The sequence below is a fragment of the Salvelinus fontinalis genome, chromosome 2 (genome assembly GCF_029448725.1).
Source record: "Salvelinus fontinalis isolate EN_2023a chromosome 2, ASM2944872v1, whole genome shotgun sequence".
NCBI classification, from domain to species: domain Eukaryota; kingdom Metazoa; phylum Chordata; class Actinopteri; order Salmoniformes; family Salmonidae; genus Salvelinus; species Salvelinus fontinalis.
Window position 1 is genome coordinate 28,085,274 of NC_074666.1, and position 17,310 is coordinate 28,102,583.

The 17,310-nt window shown below is 44.1% G+C and overlaps 2 protein-coding genes across 3 annotated transcripts in view; one reads left to right on the plus strand and one right to left on the minus strand.

The window, feature by feature from the left end:
* Positions 1-3,433: 3,433 nt before the first annotated feature.
* Positions 3,434-10,108, minus strand: LOC129815599 (uncharacterized). 2 transcript variants are annotated; one of them, XR_008753451.1, is made up of 2 exons: positions 10,036-10,108; positions 3,434-4,187 (listed from the first exon to the last, which is right to left on the minus strand). XR_008753451.1 is itself a non-coding variant. In XM_055869563.1 (2 exons), exon 2 carries the CDS (start codon positions 8,855-8,857, stop codon positions 7,862-7,864), a length of 996 nt encoding a protein of 331 aa, XP_055725538.1. In that variant the 5' UTR covers positions 8,858-8,920; positions 10,036-10,093; the 3' UTR covers positions 3,434-7,861. The 2 variants fall into 2 exon arrangements, 1 of the variants encoding a protein (XP_055725538.1); XM_055869563.1 differs by having other exon boundaries at positions 3,434-8,920; positions 10,036-10,093.
* An 11-nt stretch (positions 10,109-10,119) lies between these two features.
* Positions 10,120-17,310, plus strand: part of LOC129815589 (E3 ubiquitin-protein ligase RNF128-like) — a 37,250-nt gene continuing 30,059 nt past the window's right edge. The window contains exon 1 of the mRNA XM_055869540.1: positions 10,120-10,643. Coding sequence (XP_055725515.1) covers positions 10,217-10,643 — 427 coding nt within the window. The 5' untranslated portion in view covers positions 10,120-10,216. The remainder of the gene's footprint in view (positions 10,644-17,310) is intronic.

The following is a 17,310-nucleotide window of genomic DNA, read 5'->3' on the forward strand; positions in this document are numbered from 1 at the left end:
TCCCTCTCAACCATAAACATTTTCAATTCCTCATCAATCCACAGGGATTTGACAGTTTTTACAGTCATTTTCTTAATGGGTGCATGCTTATTAGCAGTGGTGGAAAAAGTACCCAATTGCCAAACTTGAGTAAAAGTAAAGATAAGAGAATGACTCAAGTAAAAGTGAAAGTCACCCAGTAAAATACTACTTGAGTAAAAGTATTTGATTTTAAATATACTTAAGTATAAAAAGTAAATGTTATTTCAAAAATATACTTAAGTATCAAAAGTAAAACTCAAAATCATTTCAAAATCCTTATATTAGGCAAACCAGAGGGCACCATTTTCTTGTTTATTTTATTTTATGGATAGTCAGGGGCACACTCCAACACACTAAGTCTGCCAGATCAGAGGCAGTAGGGATGACCAGGGATGTTCTCTTGATAAGTGCGTGAATTGGATCATTTTCCTGTCCTGTTAAGCATTCAAAATGTAATGAGTACTTTTGGGTGTCAGGGAAAATGTATGGAGTAAAAAGTACATTATTTTCTTTAGGAATGTAGTGGAGTATAAGTTGTCAAAAATATAAATAGTAAAGTACAGACTTAAGTAGTATTTTAAAGTATTTTTACTGAAGTACTTTACACCACTGCTTATTAGTAACTGGAATAAGCAATTTCATAAATGTGTTAAGAGCAGCGTTTAGTTGCTCTTCATTACACACCACAGACCAACAAATTTTCTTTACAGCAACAACATAGGAATTGCTACAAAATGTATTCTATGACCTCTTATACACTATATTAGGCCCAGGCTTTGGAACTTTGGTTTTCCTAGATATGGCTACTATATTGTGATCACTACATGCGCTGGATTTGGATACTGCTTTAAAGATAATTTCTGCAGCATTAGTAAAGATGTGATCAATACATGTTGATGATTTCATTCCTGTGCTGTTTGTAACCACCCTGGTAAGTTGACTGATAACCTGAACCAGGTTGCAGGCACTGGTTACAGTTTGAAGTTTTCTCTTGAGTGGGCAGCCTGATGAAAGCCAGTCAATATTTAAATCACCCAGAAAATGTACCTCTCTGTTGATATCACATACTTTATCAAGCATTTCACACATGTTATCCAGATACTGACTGTTTGCACTTAGTATAGCAGCTTCCCACTAGAATAGGCTTTAGGTGAGGCATATGAACCTATAACCTTATCACTTCAACAGTATTTAGCATGAGGTCCTCTCTAAGCTTTACAGGAATGTGGTTCTGAATATAAACACCTCCACCTTTGGCATTTCTGTCTTATCTGTACATGTTATAAACTTATTGCTACCACTATCATCAAAGGTATTATCTAAGTGAGGTTCAGAGATTGTCAGAATATGAATGTCATCTGTTACTAGTACATTTTTGATTTCATGAACCTTGTTTCTTATGCTACATACAGTTGAAGTTGGAAGTCTACATACCCCTTAGCCAAATACATTTAAACTCAGTTTTTTCCACAATTCCTGACATTTAATCCAGGTAAAATTCCCTGTCTTAGGTTAGTTAGGATCACCACTTTATTTTAAGAATGTGAAATGTCAGAATAATAGAGAGAATGATTTATTTCAGCTTATAATTCTTTCATCACATTCCCAGTGGGTCAGAAGTTTACATAGACTCAATTAGTATTTGGTAGCATTGCCTTTAAATTGTTTAACTTGGGGCAAATGTTTCGGGTAGCCTTCCACAAGCTTCCCACAATAAGTTGGGTGAATGTTGGCGCATTCCTCCTGACAGAGCTTGTGTAACTGAGTCAGGTTTGTAGGCCTCCTTGCTCGCACACACTTTTTCAGTTCTGCCCACAAATGTTCTATGGGATTGAGGTCAGGGCTTTGTGATGGCCACTCCAATACCTTGACTTTGTTGTCCTTAAGCCATTTTGCCACAACTTTGGAAGTATGCTTGTGGTCATTGTCCATTTGGAAGACCCATTTGCGACCAAGATTTAACTTCCAGACTGATGTCTTGAGATGTTGCTTCAATATATCCACATAATTTTACTTCCTCATGATGCCATCTATTTTGTGCTTCATGGTTGGAATGGTGTTCTTCGGCTTGCAAGCCTCCCCTTTTTCCTCCAAACATAATGATGGTCTTTATGGCCAAACAGTTCTATATTTGTTTCATCAGACCAGAGGACATTTCTCCAAAAAGTACGATCTTTGTCCCCACGTGCAGTTGAAAACCGTAGTCTGGCTTTTTTATGGCGGTTTTAGAGCAGTGGCTTCTTCCTTACTGAGCGGCCTTTCAGGTTGTGTCGATATAGGACTCGTTTTACTGTGGATATAGATACTTTTGTACCTGTTTCCTCTAGCATCTTCACAAGGTCCTTTGCTGTTGTTCTGGAATTCATTTGCACTTTTCGCACCAAAGTACGTTCATCTCTAGGAGACAGAATGCGTCTCCTTCCTGAGTGGTATGACGGCTGCGCGGTCCCATGGTGTTTATACTTGCGTCCTATTGTTTGTACAGATGAACGTGGTACCTTCAGGCGTTTGGAACTTGCTCCCAAGGATGAACCAGACTTGTGGAGGTCTACAATTTGTTTTCTGAGGTCTTGGCTGATTTCTTTTGATTTTCACATGATGTCAAGCAAAGAGGCACTGAATTTGAATGTAGGCCTTGAAATACATCCGCACTCCAATTGACTCAAATGTTGTCAATTAGCCTATCAGAAGCTTCTAAAGCCATAACATAATTTTCTGGAATTATCCAAGCTGTTTTAAGGCACAGTCAATTTAGTGTCTGTAAATGTCTAACCCACTGGAATTGTGATACAGTGAATTATAAGTGAAATAATCTGTCTGTAAACAATTGTTGGAAAAATGACTTGCGTCATGCACAAAGTAGATGTCCTAACCAACTTGCCTAAACTGTAAATTGTTTACAAGAAATTTGTTGCGTGGTTGAAAAAACGAGTTTTAATGACTCTCAACCTAAGTGTATGTAAACTTCCGACATCAACTGTATGTTAACGTGGGCTATTTTTAGAACTTTTCTGGGATGCTTGATTGTTTTCATTGCTTTACTGGGAAGAGAAGCAGAAGTAGACATGCTCATGTGATTTATGTTAGTGCAGGGTGAGCTGCATACAGTGGACTTCCTGCTAGGGCACACCGCCTCAGTGCTAACAGTATAACTGGTTCATAGGCAAATGATTACTGCAGGACCAGCAAGGGCATTCAGGGCAGTTAGAGGGACATACATTAAGTTACTTACATTGTGTCTTCCAATGCCCCTGGGAAAATGTACATTTTCAGAAGCATTATGACAACTCAGTGACACAATGGTAGGGATTAACTGAGCTGGGCTTGGGTCATTGATAAGTCATTGTCTCAACGCAGGTTTATAAGGCTGTGAAAGGATCCAGGAACCAAAATTATTTGGGTGGATCCCATACTCAATCAATCAATCAATCAAGTTTATTTTATATAGCCCTTCGTACATTAGGTAATATCTCGAAGTGCTGTACAGAGACCCAGCCTAAAACCCCAAACAGCTAGAATGCAGGTGTAGAAGCACGGTGGCTAGGAAAAACTCCCTAGAAAGGCCAAAACCTAGGAAGAAACCTAGAGAGGAACCAGGCTATGAGGGGTGGCCAGTCCTCTTCTGGCTGTGCCGGGTGGAGATTATAACAGAACTATGCCAAGATGTTCAAAAATGTTCATAAGTGACAAGCATGGTCAAATAATAATCATGAATAATATTCAGTTGGCTTTTCATAGCCGATCATTAAGAGTTGAAAAACAGCAGGTCTGGGACAGGTGGCGGTTCCATAACCGCAGGCAGAACAGCAGCAAGGCCAGGTGGACTGGGGACAGCAAGGAGCCACCACGCCCGGCAGTCCCGACGTATGGTCCCAGGGCTCAGGTCCTCCGAGAGAAAGAAAGAGAGAAGGAGAAAATTAGAGAGAGCCAAGATTTTCAAAATGTTCATAAATGACAAGCATGGTCAAATAATAATCAGGAATAAATCTGTTGGCTTTTCATAGCCGATCATTAAGAGTTGAAAACAGCAGGTCTGGGACAGGTAGGGGTTCCGTAACCGCAGGCAGAACCGTTGAAACTGGAATAGCAGCAAGGCCAGGCGGACTGGGGGCAGCAGGGAGTCGTCATGCCCGGTAGTCCTGACGTATGGTCCTAGGGCTCAGGTTCTCAGAGAGAGAAAGAAAGAGAGAACGAGAGAATTAGAGAAAGCATACTTAAATTCACACAGGACACTGGATAAGACAGGAGAAGTACTCCAGGTATAACCAACTGACCCTAGCCCCCCGACACAAACTACTGCAGCATAAATATTGGAGGCTGAGACAGGAGCGGTCAGGAGACACTGTGACCCCATCCGAAGATACCCCCGGACAGGGCCAAATAGGAAGGATATAACCCCACCCACTTTGCCAAAGCACAGCCCCACTGGAGGGATATCTTCAACCACCAATTTATAATCCTGAGACAAGGCCGAGTATAGCCAACAAAGATCTCCACCACAGCACAAACCAAGGGGGGGCGCCAACCCAGACAGGAAGATCACGTCAGAACTCAACCCACTCAAGTGACGCACCCCTCCCAGGGACGGCATGAAAGAGCACCAGTAAGCCAGTGACTCAGCCCCTGTAACAGGGTTAGAGGCAGAGAATCCCAGTGGAGAGAGGGGAACCGGCCAGGCAGAGACAGCAAGGGCGGTTCGTTGCTCCAGAGCCTTTCCGTTCACCTTCACACTCCTGGGCCAGGCTACACTCAATCATATGACCTACTGAAGAGATAAGTCTTCAGTAAAGACTTAAAGGTTGAGACCAAGTCTGCGTCTCTCACATGGGTAGGCAGACTGTTCCATAAAAATGGAGATCTATAGGAGAAAGCCCTGCCTCCCGCTGTTTGCTTAGAAATTCTAGGGACAATTAGGAGGCCTGCGTCTTGTCACCGTAGCGTACGTATTGGTATGTACGGCAGGACCAACTCGGAAAGATAGGTAGGAGCAAGCCCATGTAACGCTTTATAGGTTAACAGTAAAACCTTGAAATCAGCCCTTGCCTTAACAGGAAGCCAGTGTAGGGAAGCTAGCACTGGAGTAATATGATCAAATTTCTTGGTTCTAGTCAGGATTCTAGCAGCCGTATTTAGCACTAACTGAAGTTTATTTAGTGCTTTATCCAGGTAGCCGGAAAGTAGAGCATTGCAGTAGTCTAACCTAGAAGTAACAAATGCATGGATTAATTTTTCTGCATCATTTTTGGACAGAAAATGTCTGATTTTTGCAATGTTACGTAGATGGAAAAAAGCTGTCCTTGAAACAGTCTTGATATGTTCGTCAAAAGAGAGATCAGGGTCAAGAGTAACGCCGAGGTCCTTCACAGTTTTATTTGAGACGACTTTACAACCATCAAGATGAATTGTCAGATTTAACAGAAGATCTCTTTGTTTCTTGGGACCTAGAACAAGCATCTCTGTTTTGTCCGAGTTTAAAAGTAGAAAGTTTTCAGCCATCCACTTCCTTATGTCTGAAACACAGGCTTCTAGCGAGGGCAATTTTGGGGCTTCACCATGTTTCATTGAAATGTACAGCTGTGTGTCATCCGCATAGCAGTGAAGGTTAACATTATGTTTTCGAATAACATCCCCAAGAGGTAAAATATATAGTGAAAACAATAGTGGTCCTAAAACGGAACCTTGAGGAACACCGAAATGCACAGTTGATTTGTCAGAGGACAAACCATTCACAGAGACAAACTGATATCTTTCCGACAGGTAAGATCTAAACCGGGCCAGAACTGGTCCGTGTAGACCAATTTGGGTTTCCAGTCTCTCCAAAAGAATGTGGTGATCGATGGTGTCAAAGGCAGCACTAAGGTCTAGTAGCACGAGGATAGATGCAGAGCCTCGGTCTGACGCCATTAAAAGGTCATTTACCACCTTCACAAGTGCAGTCTCAGTGCTATGATGGGGTCTAAAACCAGACTGAAGCATTTCGTATACATTGTTTGTCTTCAGAAAGGCAGTGAGTTGCTGCGCAACAGCTTTTTCTAAAAATTTTGAGAGGAATGGAAGATTCGATATAGGCCGATAGTTTTTTATATTTTCCGGGTCAAGGTTTGGCTTTTTCAAGAGAGGCTTTATCACTGCCACTTTTAGTGAGTTTGGTACACATCCGGTGGATAGAGAGCTGTTTATTATGTTCAACATAGGAGGGCCAAGCACAGGAAGCAGCTCTTTCAGCAGTTTAGTAGGAATAGGATCCAGTATGCAGCTTGAAGGTTTAGAGGCCATGATTATTTTCATCATTGTGTCAAGAGATATAGTACTAAAACACTTAAGTGTCTCTCCCGATCCCAGGCCTTGGCAGAGCTGTGCAGATCCAGGACAGCTAAGCCCTGGAGGAATACGCAGATTCAAAGAGGAGTCCGTAATTTGCTTTCTAATGGTCATGATCTTTTCCTCAAAGAAGTTCATGAATTTATTACTGCTGAAGTGAAAACCATCTTCTCTTGGGGAATGCTGCTTTTTAGTTAGCTTTGCAACAGTATCAAAAAGAAATTTTGGATTGTTCTTATTTTCCTCGATTAAGTTGGAAAAGTAGGATGATCGAGCAGCAGTGAGGGCTCTTCGGTACTGCACGGTACTGTCTTTCCAAGCTAGTCGGAAGACTTCCAGTTTGGTGTGGCGCCATTTCCGTTCCAATTTCCTGGAAGCTTGCTTCAAAGCTCGGGTATTTTCTGTATACCAGGGAGCTAGTTTCTTATGACAAATATTTTTCGTTTTTAGGGGTGCAACTGCATCTAGGGTATTGCGCAAGGTTAAATTGAGTTCCTCAGTTAAGTGGTTAACTGATTTTTGTCCTCCGACGTCCTTGGGTAGGCAGAAGGAGTCTGGAAGGGCATCAAGGAATTTTTGTGTTGTCTGAGAATTTATAGCACGACTTTTGATGCTCCTTGGTTGGGGTCTGAGCAGATTATTTGTTGCGATTGCAAACGTAATAAAATGGTGGTCCGATAGTCCAGGATTATGTGGGAAAACATTAAGATCTACAACATTTATTCCATGGGACAAAACTAGGTCCAGAGTATGACTGTGGCAGTGAGTAGGTCCAGAGACATGTTGGACAAAACCCACTGAGTCGATGATGGCTCTGAAAGACTTTTGGAGTGGGTCTGTGGACTTCTCCATTTGAATATTAAAATCACCAAAAATTAGAATATGATCTGCTATGACTACAAGGTCTGATATGAATTCAGGGAACTCAGAGAGGAGCGCTGTATATGGCCCAGGAGGCCTGTAAACAGTAGCTATAAAAAGTGATTGAGTAGGCTGCATAGATTTCATGACTAGAAGCTCAAAAGACGAAAACGTCATTTTTTTTTTTGTAAATTGAAATTTGCTATCATAAATGTTAGCAACACCTCCGACCTTTGCGGGATGCACAGGGGATATGGTCACTAGTGTAACCAGGAGGTGAGGCCTCATTTAACACAGTAAATCCATCAGGCTTAAGCCATGTTTCAGTCAGGCCAATCACATCAAGATTATGATCAGTGATTAGTTCATTGACTATGACTGCCTTTGAAGTGAGGGATCTAACATTAAGTAACCCTATTTTGAGATGTGAGGTATCATGATCTCTTTCAATAATGGCAGGAATGGAGGAGGTCTTTATCCTAATAAGATTGCTAAGGCGAACACCGCCATGTTTAGTTTTGCCCAACCTAGGTCGAGGCACAGACACAGTCTCAATGGGTATGGGTATGACTGAGCTGACTACACTGACTGTGCTATTGGCAGACTCCACTAAGCTGGCAGGTTGGCTAACAGCCTGCTGCCTGGCCTGCACCCTATTTCATTGTGGGGCTAAAGGAGTTAGAGCCCTATCTATGTTGGTAGATAAGATGAGAGCACCCCTCCAGCTAGGATGGAGTCCGTCACTCCTCAGCAGGTCAGGCTTGGTCCTGTTTGTGGGTGAGTCCCAGAAAGAGGGCCAATTATCTACAAATTCTATCTTTTGGGAAGGGCAGAAAACAGTTTTCAACCAGCGATTGAGTGCTGAGACTCTGCTGTAGAGCTCATCACTCCCCCTAACTGGGAGAGGGCCAGAGACAATTACTCGATGCCGACACATATTTCTAGCTGATTTACACGCTGAAGCTATGTTGCACTTGGTGACCTCTGACTGTTTCATCCTAACATCGTTGGTGCCGACGTGGATAACAATATCTCTATACTCTCTACACTCGCCAGATTTAGCTTTAGCCAGCACCATCTTTAGATTAGCCTTAACGTCGGTAGCCCTGCCCCCTGGTAAACAGTGTATGATCGCTGGGTGATTCGTTTTAAGTCTAATACTGCGGGTAATGGAGTCGCCAATGACTAGGGTTTTCAATTTGTCAGAGCTAATGGTTGGAGCCTTCGGCGTCTCAGACCCCGTAGCGGGAGGAGTAGAGACAAGAGAAGACTCAGCCTCAGACTCCGACTCGCTACATAATGGGGAAAACCGGTTGAAAGTTTCTGTCGGCTGAATGAGAGACACCAGTTGAGCATTCCTACAGCATTTCCCTCCAGAAGCCATGAGAAAGTTGTCCGGCTGCGGGGACTGTGCGGGGGGGTTTATACTAACGTTACTATCTGTACTTACTGGTGGCACAGACGCTGTTTCTTCCTTTCCTACACTGAAATTACCCTTGCCTAACGATTGCGTCTGAAGCTGGGCTTGCAGCACAGCTATTCTCGCCGTAGGGCGATCGTTCTCCTGTATATTATGAGTACAGCGACTGCAATTAGAAGACATCATGTTAATGTTACTACTTAGCTTCGGCTGTTGAAGGTGCTGACGAACCATGTCCAGATAAAGCGTCCGGAGTGAAAAAGTTGAATGAGGGAAAAAAAAGTTGCGATGGAAAAACTAAAAATATAAACGGTAATTAAAAACAAAAACAAAAACAAAACGTAAAGTTGGCAGCTAGCAAAGTAAAGTTGGCAGCAAAAACGCACAGCAGACACCTACTCCTTATGAAACAAGCTTTGTTTCCAGAAGGTATCAAAACTGTCAATACATGTTACACCCACAGAGCTGGAATAGTCTCATAGCCAATTATGGAGGGCTAAAAGTCTCCTGAAACGTATAATGCCACAATTTAGGGGGGGCACATAGCCAGATGTTTTGGGGCGTTTGTTGGTGTCAAGCAGAGACCCAATCAGTTCTTTAAAATCCATATTCAGCTGTTCTGAGCTGCATGTCAGCAATCAAGTGTAAGATATATAACTTCCAAAGTACAGAAATACAGCAGGCATGAATCATACTGGCAGTATTTCTGTATTTTTAAAGTTATATATCATGAATATTTTATTGCTGAAAAGCAACACATTTTGGGACAATATCAACAATGGACTAATGAAATGAATACCAAAATATAGTTTCAGGGTGGAATTTTACTTTAAGTATAATTAAACCATTAAATAAAATAATCACATTTTAAAGAGGATTTTTTTTACATTGCAGGGGTTTTTACTTCAATATTTATGTCAACTCGTCTTCCATATGCACATGCTTAATGTGTCCCTATGCCACAGCATAAAGACAAGCTACATGGGCTCTGGAAAAAGTACATAGAACTACCGTATACAGAAGGTAGAATAGTTGAGTAAACATCCTGATAAAGAGGATATAGTTTATGGCTCAAATGTTTAGAGTAAACCACCTAAACTGGTTTCACATTGGGATTAACTTTTCAATTTGTGATGCTGCTGCAAATATGTACAAAGGAAAGTTATTTTGCTAGATCTGTGTTTTAAGCCTACGGTATCACATTATCTTGTGCACTTTTATGGCAGCAGTATTGTATTGACATTTAATGCGTTTGTTGACACTGCTCATTTTAAATCCTGCTAGAACATTTCCTCCTATACACTTTTAATAGCACACTAGCTCGAAACTAAGGAAGACAGATCATGTTTTGGAATACAACACTGCAATATTGCAAACAAAAGCATGTGTCAAATCAACAGGCTAACACTCACCGGTAAACCTGAACTTAAAGCTAGTGAGCAAGGTCCACTGAGATAAGAGAGACCAGAACTGACGTAGACTTGGTTTATGTTACAGAGAAGGGAGGTATCAGTTTACTGCCCTACAGTACAGCGCTCCGGGCAGCCGTTGATCAGGAAGACGGGGCTCGACTGAACTACAGGAGTTGCGAGTATGTTTGAGAGGAAAATGGAGAAGAAAGGCACATATGGATTCGGCTTGGGATTTTTCACATTGCTCTGCCTGATAACTGCTCAACATGCTGGGGCGGACATGGTATTTACGAAAGCTATCGTTCAAACGCGTTACTTTAACACAAGTGACAACCAAACGGTGTTACAGAGCTGTGAATGTGGATTATATGGGCTCCACTCTTCTGTCACCTCGGTTTCCGGAGAGGTGATTCTTCCTAATTCAGATCCCTTAGCCTGTGGTCTCCAGATAGGCTTTAACAGCTCAGAGCTGTGGATCGCCCTTATTCAGAGGGGGAACTGCACCTTCGCTGAGAAGATCAAGACTGCTGCTGAAAGTGGAGCCACTGGTGTGGTTATTTACAACCTTCCTGGTTCAGGCGACGAGGTAACCCCCATGGTGCACCATGGTGAGTGATTCGGTTACCTTCCAATTGGTAGTGCTTCAGCCTTTTTGTTTTTCTATTCCTTACACAATTGCAAGCTTAATAACTAACTAGAAAAGGCCATTTACTTAAGTAAACTGAATTAAATGTGGTGACAATGATGCACATTTGCAACCACGTACCTATGTGAGAGTGGATTCTCAGTCCTCACTAGCATAAACTAAATGCAGGCACAGACTGTGTGTGGAAAATTATTTAAGACTGAGACTCTCCAATACAACCCAACATTGCAGAGTTATGTGCATCCTTTCAAGCACACCCTTCTCATTAACCTGTGGTGAGTTTAAAAAAAAATGGAGGTAGTTTTGTTATCAACAAAAAAATTGGTTAAATATGTGTCCAAAGAAACTGAAATATTTCCTGAGCGTTCTTATCCTAGATATAGGACAGACAATTTGACTGTCTTTTTGCCATTTCATTAATGTGTTATTTAATGTGTTTCTATGGGCAATAGTAGTAAAGGTACAATTTTTTCGGGGTTTCCTACAGGGGTCCTAAAATTCTAAATCAAATAGCTAAATGATCCATGGTATGACCATCTTAAAATAATTCACAAAGGCTTAGACTTTCAGGTTAAACGGTGGAAGACTAGTAGTGACCAGAATTTTTCGCAATTGTTATTTTACTGCTGCTCTTTCATTATTTGTTACTTTATTTATTTTTTTGTTGGTATTTTTCTTAACTGCATTGTTGGTTAAGGTTAAGGGCTTGTGTGTAAGCATTTCACTGTAAGGTCTACACCTGTTGTATTCGGCGCAAGTGACTAGTGATCCATTTATTAAAGTGGCCAATGATTTCAAGTCTGTATGTAGGCAGCAGCCTCTCTGTGTTAGTGATGGCTGTTTAGGAATCCAAGGAATCCAAGATGGCGTAGCAGTGTTGGCGTGTTTCTTTTCGTCCTCTCGTATACTTTTGTATTTTTTGTATATATATATATTCTTTTTGATTTTTAATTCGATTATACCTTCCGGTAACCTACCTCACCCAATGTGATACGGAATCGCTATTATTTTTTAACTTTGGAACACATTCAAGAACCCCCAGTAGCTAACCAGCTAATCAGCTACAAGCTATTTAGTCATTTTTAGCCACTGCTAGCAGCTTTTACCTTCTGCACAGACACCAGCCCTGTTATTAGCCTGGATATTACTCACCAATTTACCAGCATCGGACTGTCTCTCCACAACAACGCCGGATTCCTGCCGTAATCCCTGAGCCACTACTTCTGATCCTCACAGCTAGCTTGCAGCTAGCACCACTGCCACGAAGCTAGCACCAATTAGCTAACAAAATTCTACAATACCTCTTTCGCCATCTGGCTTGGATTCTCTGTCGACACGGCGCCCCGCCGCACCACCACGTCTGGTCTGCCGACAAATACCCCATCCGCTGTGCCCTCAACCGGCCTCCGTCTGAGCAGACCCCCTCCGTCTGAGCAGTCCACCCCCGGGCTACTAACTTTAAACGCCGCGTGCTAGCGTAGTGGCGGCTTCCCTGCTCCATCTACGGCTGCCCCCTGGACAATATGATCACGTGGCTACATAGCTGATGCCTGCTGGACTGTCCATTAATTCACGGTACTCCATTCTGTTTATTTGTGTTTTATCTGTCGGCTTTGTGTTTTAACTCAGGCTCTGTGTGTAGTTAATCCGACCCTCTCTGCCTAGTCATCGCCATTTTACCTGCTGTTGCTGTGTTAGCTGACTAGCTGCTGTTACCTCACCTGTTGTTTTAGCTAGCTCTCCCAATCAAGACCTGCAATTACTTTATGCCTTACTGTATGTCTCTCTCAAATATCAATATGCCTTGTATACTGTTGTTCAGGCTAGTTATCATTGTTTTGGTTTGCAATGGAGCCCGTAGTTCCACTCCCCGTACCTCTGATACCTCCTTTGTCCCACTTCCCACACATGCGGTGACCTTACCCATTGTGACCAGCATGTCCAGAGATACAACCTCTCTTATCATCACCCAGTGCCTGGGCTTGCCTCCGCTGTACCCGTGCCCCACCATACCCCTGTCTGCACATTATGCCCAGAATCTATTCTACCACGCCCATAAATCTGCTCCTTTTATTCCTTGTCCCCAACGCTCTAGGCGACCAGTTTTGGTAGCCTTTAGCCGCACCCTCATCCTACTACTCCTCTGTTCCTCGGGTGATGTGGAGGTAAACCCAGGCCCTGCATGTCCCCAGGCACCCTCATTTGTTGACTTCTGTGATCGAAAAAGCCTTGGTCTCATGCATGTCAACATCAGAAGCCTCCTCCCTAAGTTTGCCTTACTCACCGCTTTAGCACACTCTGCCAACCCTGATGTCCTTGCCGTGTCTGAATCCTGGCTTAGGAAGGCCACCAAAAACTCTGAGATTTCCATACCCAACTATAACACTTTCCGTCAAGATAGAACCGCCAAAGGGGGAGGAGTTGCAATCTACTGCAGAGATAGCCTGCAAAGTTCTGTCATACTTTCCAGGTCTATGCCAAAACAGTTCGAACTTCTAATTTTAAAAATTAATCTCTCCAGAAATAAGTCTCTCACTGTTGCCGCCTGCTACCGACCCCCCTCAGCTCCCAGCTGTGCCCTGGACACCATCTGTGAATTGATCGCCCCCCATCTAGCTTCAGAGTTTGTTTTGTTAGGTGACCTAAACTGGGATATGCTTAACACCCCGGCAGTCCTACAATCTAAGCTAGATGCCCTCAATCTCACACAAATCATCAAGGAACCCACCAGGTACAACCCTAAATCCGTAAACATGGGCACCCTAATAGACATTATCCTGGCCAACTTGCCCTCCAAATACACCTCTGCTGTCTTCAATCAAGATCTCAGCGATCACTGCCTCATTGCCTGTATCCGCCACGGGTCCACGGTCAAACGACCACCCCTCATCACTGTCAAACGCTCCCTAAAACACTTCTGCGAGCAGGCCTTTCTAATCGACCTGGCCCGGGTACCCTGGAAGGATATTGACCTCATCCCGTCAGTTGAGGATGCCTGGTCATTCTTTAAAAGTTACTTCCTCACCATATTAGACAAGCATGCTCCGTTCAAAAAATGCAGAACCAAGAACAGATATAGCCCTTGGTTCACTCCAGACCTGACTGCCCTCGACCAGCACAAAAACATCCTGTGGCGAACTGCAATAGCATCGAAGAGCCCCCGCGATATGCAACTGTTCAGGGAAGTCAGGAACCAATACACGCAGTCAGTCAGGAAAGCAAAGGCCAGCTTTTTCAAGCAGAAATTTGCATCCTGTAGCTCTAACTCCAAAAAGTTCTGGGATACTGTAAAGTCCATGGAAAACAAGAGCACCTCCTCCCAGCTGCCCACTGCACTGAGGCTAGATAACACGGTCACCACTGATAAGTCCGTGATAATCGAAAACTTCAACAAACATTTCTCAATGGCTGGCCACGCCTTCCACCTGGCGACTCCAACCTTGGCCAACAGCCCCGCCCCCCCCGCTGCTACTCGCCCAAGCCTCCCCAGCTTCTCCTTTACCCATATCCAGATAGCAGATGTTCTGAAAGAGCTGGAAAACCTGGACCCATACAAATCAGCTGGGCTTGACAATCTGGGCCCCCTATTTCTGAAACTGTCCGCCGCCATTGTCGCACCCCCTATTACCAGCCTGTTCAACCTCTCCTTCGTATCATCTGAGATCCCCAAGGATTGGAAAGCTGCCGCTGTCATCCCCCTCTTCAAAGGGGGAGACACCCTGGACCCAAACTGTTACAGACCTATATCCATCCTGCCCTGCCTAGCTAAGGTCTTCGAAAGCCAAGTCAACAAACAGATCACTGACCATCTCGAATCCCACCGTACCTTCTCCGCTGTGCAATCCGGTTTCCGAGCCGGTCACGGGTGCACCTCAGCCACGCTCAAGGTACTAAACGATATCATAACCGCCATCGATAAAAGACATTACTGTGCAGCCGTCTTCATCGACCTGGCCAAGGCTTTCGACTCTGTCAATCACCATATTCTTATCGGCAGACTCAATAGCCTCGGTTTTTCTAATGACTGCCTTGCCTGGTTCACCAACTACTTTGCAGACAGAGTTCAGTGTGTCAAATCGGAGGGCATGTTGTCCGGTCCTCTGGCAGTCTCTATGGGGGTACCACAGGGTTCAATTCTCGGGCCGACTCTTTTCTCTGTATACATCAACGATGTTGCTCTTGCTGCGGGCGATTCCCTGATCCACCTCTACGCAGACGACACCATTCTGTATACTTCCGGCCCTTCCCTGGACACTGTGCTATCTAACCTCCAAACGAGCTTCAATGCCATACAACACTCCTTCCGTGGCCTCCAACTGCTCTTAAACGCTAGTAAAACCAAATGCATGCTTTTCAACCGTTCGCTGCCTGCACCCGCACGCCCGACTAGCATCACCACCCTGGACGGTTCCGACCTAGAATATGTGGACATCTATAAGTACCTAGGTGTCTGGCTAGACTGCAAACTCTCCTTCCAGACTCATATCAAACATCTCCAATCCAACATCAAATCTAGAGTCGGCTTTCTATTCCGGAACAAAGCCTCCTTCACTCACGCCGCCAAACTTACCCTAGTAAAACTGACTATCCTACCGATCCTCGACTTCGATGTCATCTACAAAATAGCTTCCAATACTCTACTCAGCAAACTGGATGCAGTTTATCACAGTGCCATCCGTTTTGTTACTAAAGCACCTTATACGACCCACCACTGCGACCTGTATGCCCTAGTCGGCTGGCCCTCGCTACATGTTCGTCGTCAGACCCACTGGCTCCAGGTCATCTACAAGGCTATGCTAGGTAAAGTGCCGCCTTATCTCAGTTCACTGGTCACGATGGCTACACCCACCCGTAGCACGCGCTCCAGCAGGTGTATCTCACTGATCATCCCTAAAGCCAATACCTCATTTGGACGCCTTTCCTTCCAGTTCTCTGCTGCCTGTGACTGGAACGAATTGCAAAAATCTCTGAAGTTGGAGACTTTTATCTCCCTCAGCAGATGTTTAAAGTTGTTATCTGAGCAGCTAACCGATCGCTGCAGCTGTACATAGTCCATCGGTATATAGCCCACCCAATTTACCTACCTCACCTCATACTGCTTTTATTTATTTACTTTTCTGCTCTTTTGCACACCAGTATCTCTACTTGCACATGAACATCTGATGATTTATCACTCCAGTGTTAATCTGCTAAATTCTAATTATTCGATTTTTGCCTACCTCCTCATGCCTTTTGCACACATTGTATATAGATTCTCTTTTTTCTACCATGTTATTGACTTGTTTATTGTTTACTCCATGTGTAACTCTGTTGTTGTCTGTTCACACTGCTATGCTTTATCTTGGCCAGGTCGCAGTTGCAAATGAGAACTTGTTCTCAACTAGCCTACCTGGTTAAATAAAGGTGAAATAAAAAAATAAAATAAAAAAACACTCTGATGGCCTTGCGATAGAAGCTGTTTTTCAGTCTCTCGGTCCCTGCTTTGATGCACCTGTACTGACCTCGCCTTCTGGATGGTAGCGGGGTAAACAGGCAGTGGCTTGGGTGGTTGTTGTCCTTGATGATCTTTTTGGCCTTCCTGTGACATTGGGTGCTGCAGGTGTCCTGGAGGGCAGGTAGTTTGGCCCCGGTAATGCATTGTGCAGACCGCACCACCCTCTGGAGAGCCTTGCGGTTGTAGTCGGTGCAGTTGCCGTACCAGGTGGTGATATGGCCCGACAGGATGCTCTCGATTGTGCATCTGTAAAAGTTTGTCAGGGTTTTGGGTGACAAGCCAAATTTCTTCAGCTTCCTGAGGTTGAAGAGGCGCTGTTTGGCCTTCTTACCATTTCAGTTTGTACGTGATGTGTATGCTGAGGAACTTAAAACTTTCCACCTTCTCTACTGCTGTCCCGTCGATATGGATAGGGGGGTGCTCCCTCTGCAGTTTCCTGAAGTCCACGATCATCTCCTTTGTTTTTTGACGTTGAGTGAGAGGTTGTTTTCCTGACACCACACTCCGAGTGCCCTCACCTCCTCCCTGTAGGCCGTCTCGTCGTTGTTGGTAATCAAGCCCACTATTGTTGTGTCGTCTACAAACTTGATGATTGAGTTGGAGCATGGCCACGCAGTTATGGGTGAACAAGGAATACAGGAGGGAGCTGAGCACGCAACCTTGTGGGGCCCCTATGTTGAGGATCAGCGAAGTGGAGGTGTTGTTTCCTACCTTCACCACCTGGGGGCGGCCTGTCAGGAAGTCCAGAACCCAATTACACAGGGCGGGGTTGAGACCCAGGGCCTCAAGCTTAATGATGAGCTCGGAGGGTACTATGGTGTTGAATGCTGAGCTATAGTCAATGAACTTACATAGGTATTCCTCTTGTCCAGATGGTATAGGGCAGTGTGCAGTGTGATGGCGATTGCACCTATTGGGGCGGTAAGCAAATTGAAGTGGGTCTAGAGTGACAGGTAAGGTGGAGGTGATATGATCCTTGACTAGTCTCTCAAAGCACTTCATAATGACAGAAGAGAGTGCTACAGGGTGATAATCATTTAGTTCAGTTATCTTTGCCTTCTTGGGTACAGGAACAATGGTGGCCATCTTGAAGTATGTGGGGAGAGCAGACTGGGATAGGGAGAGATTGAATATG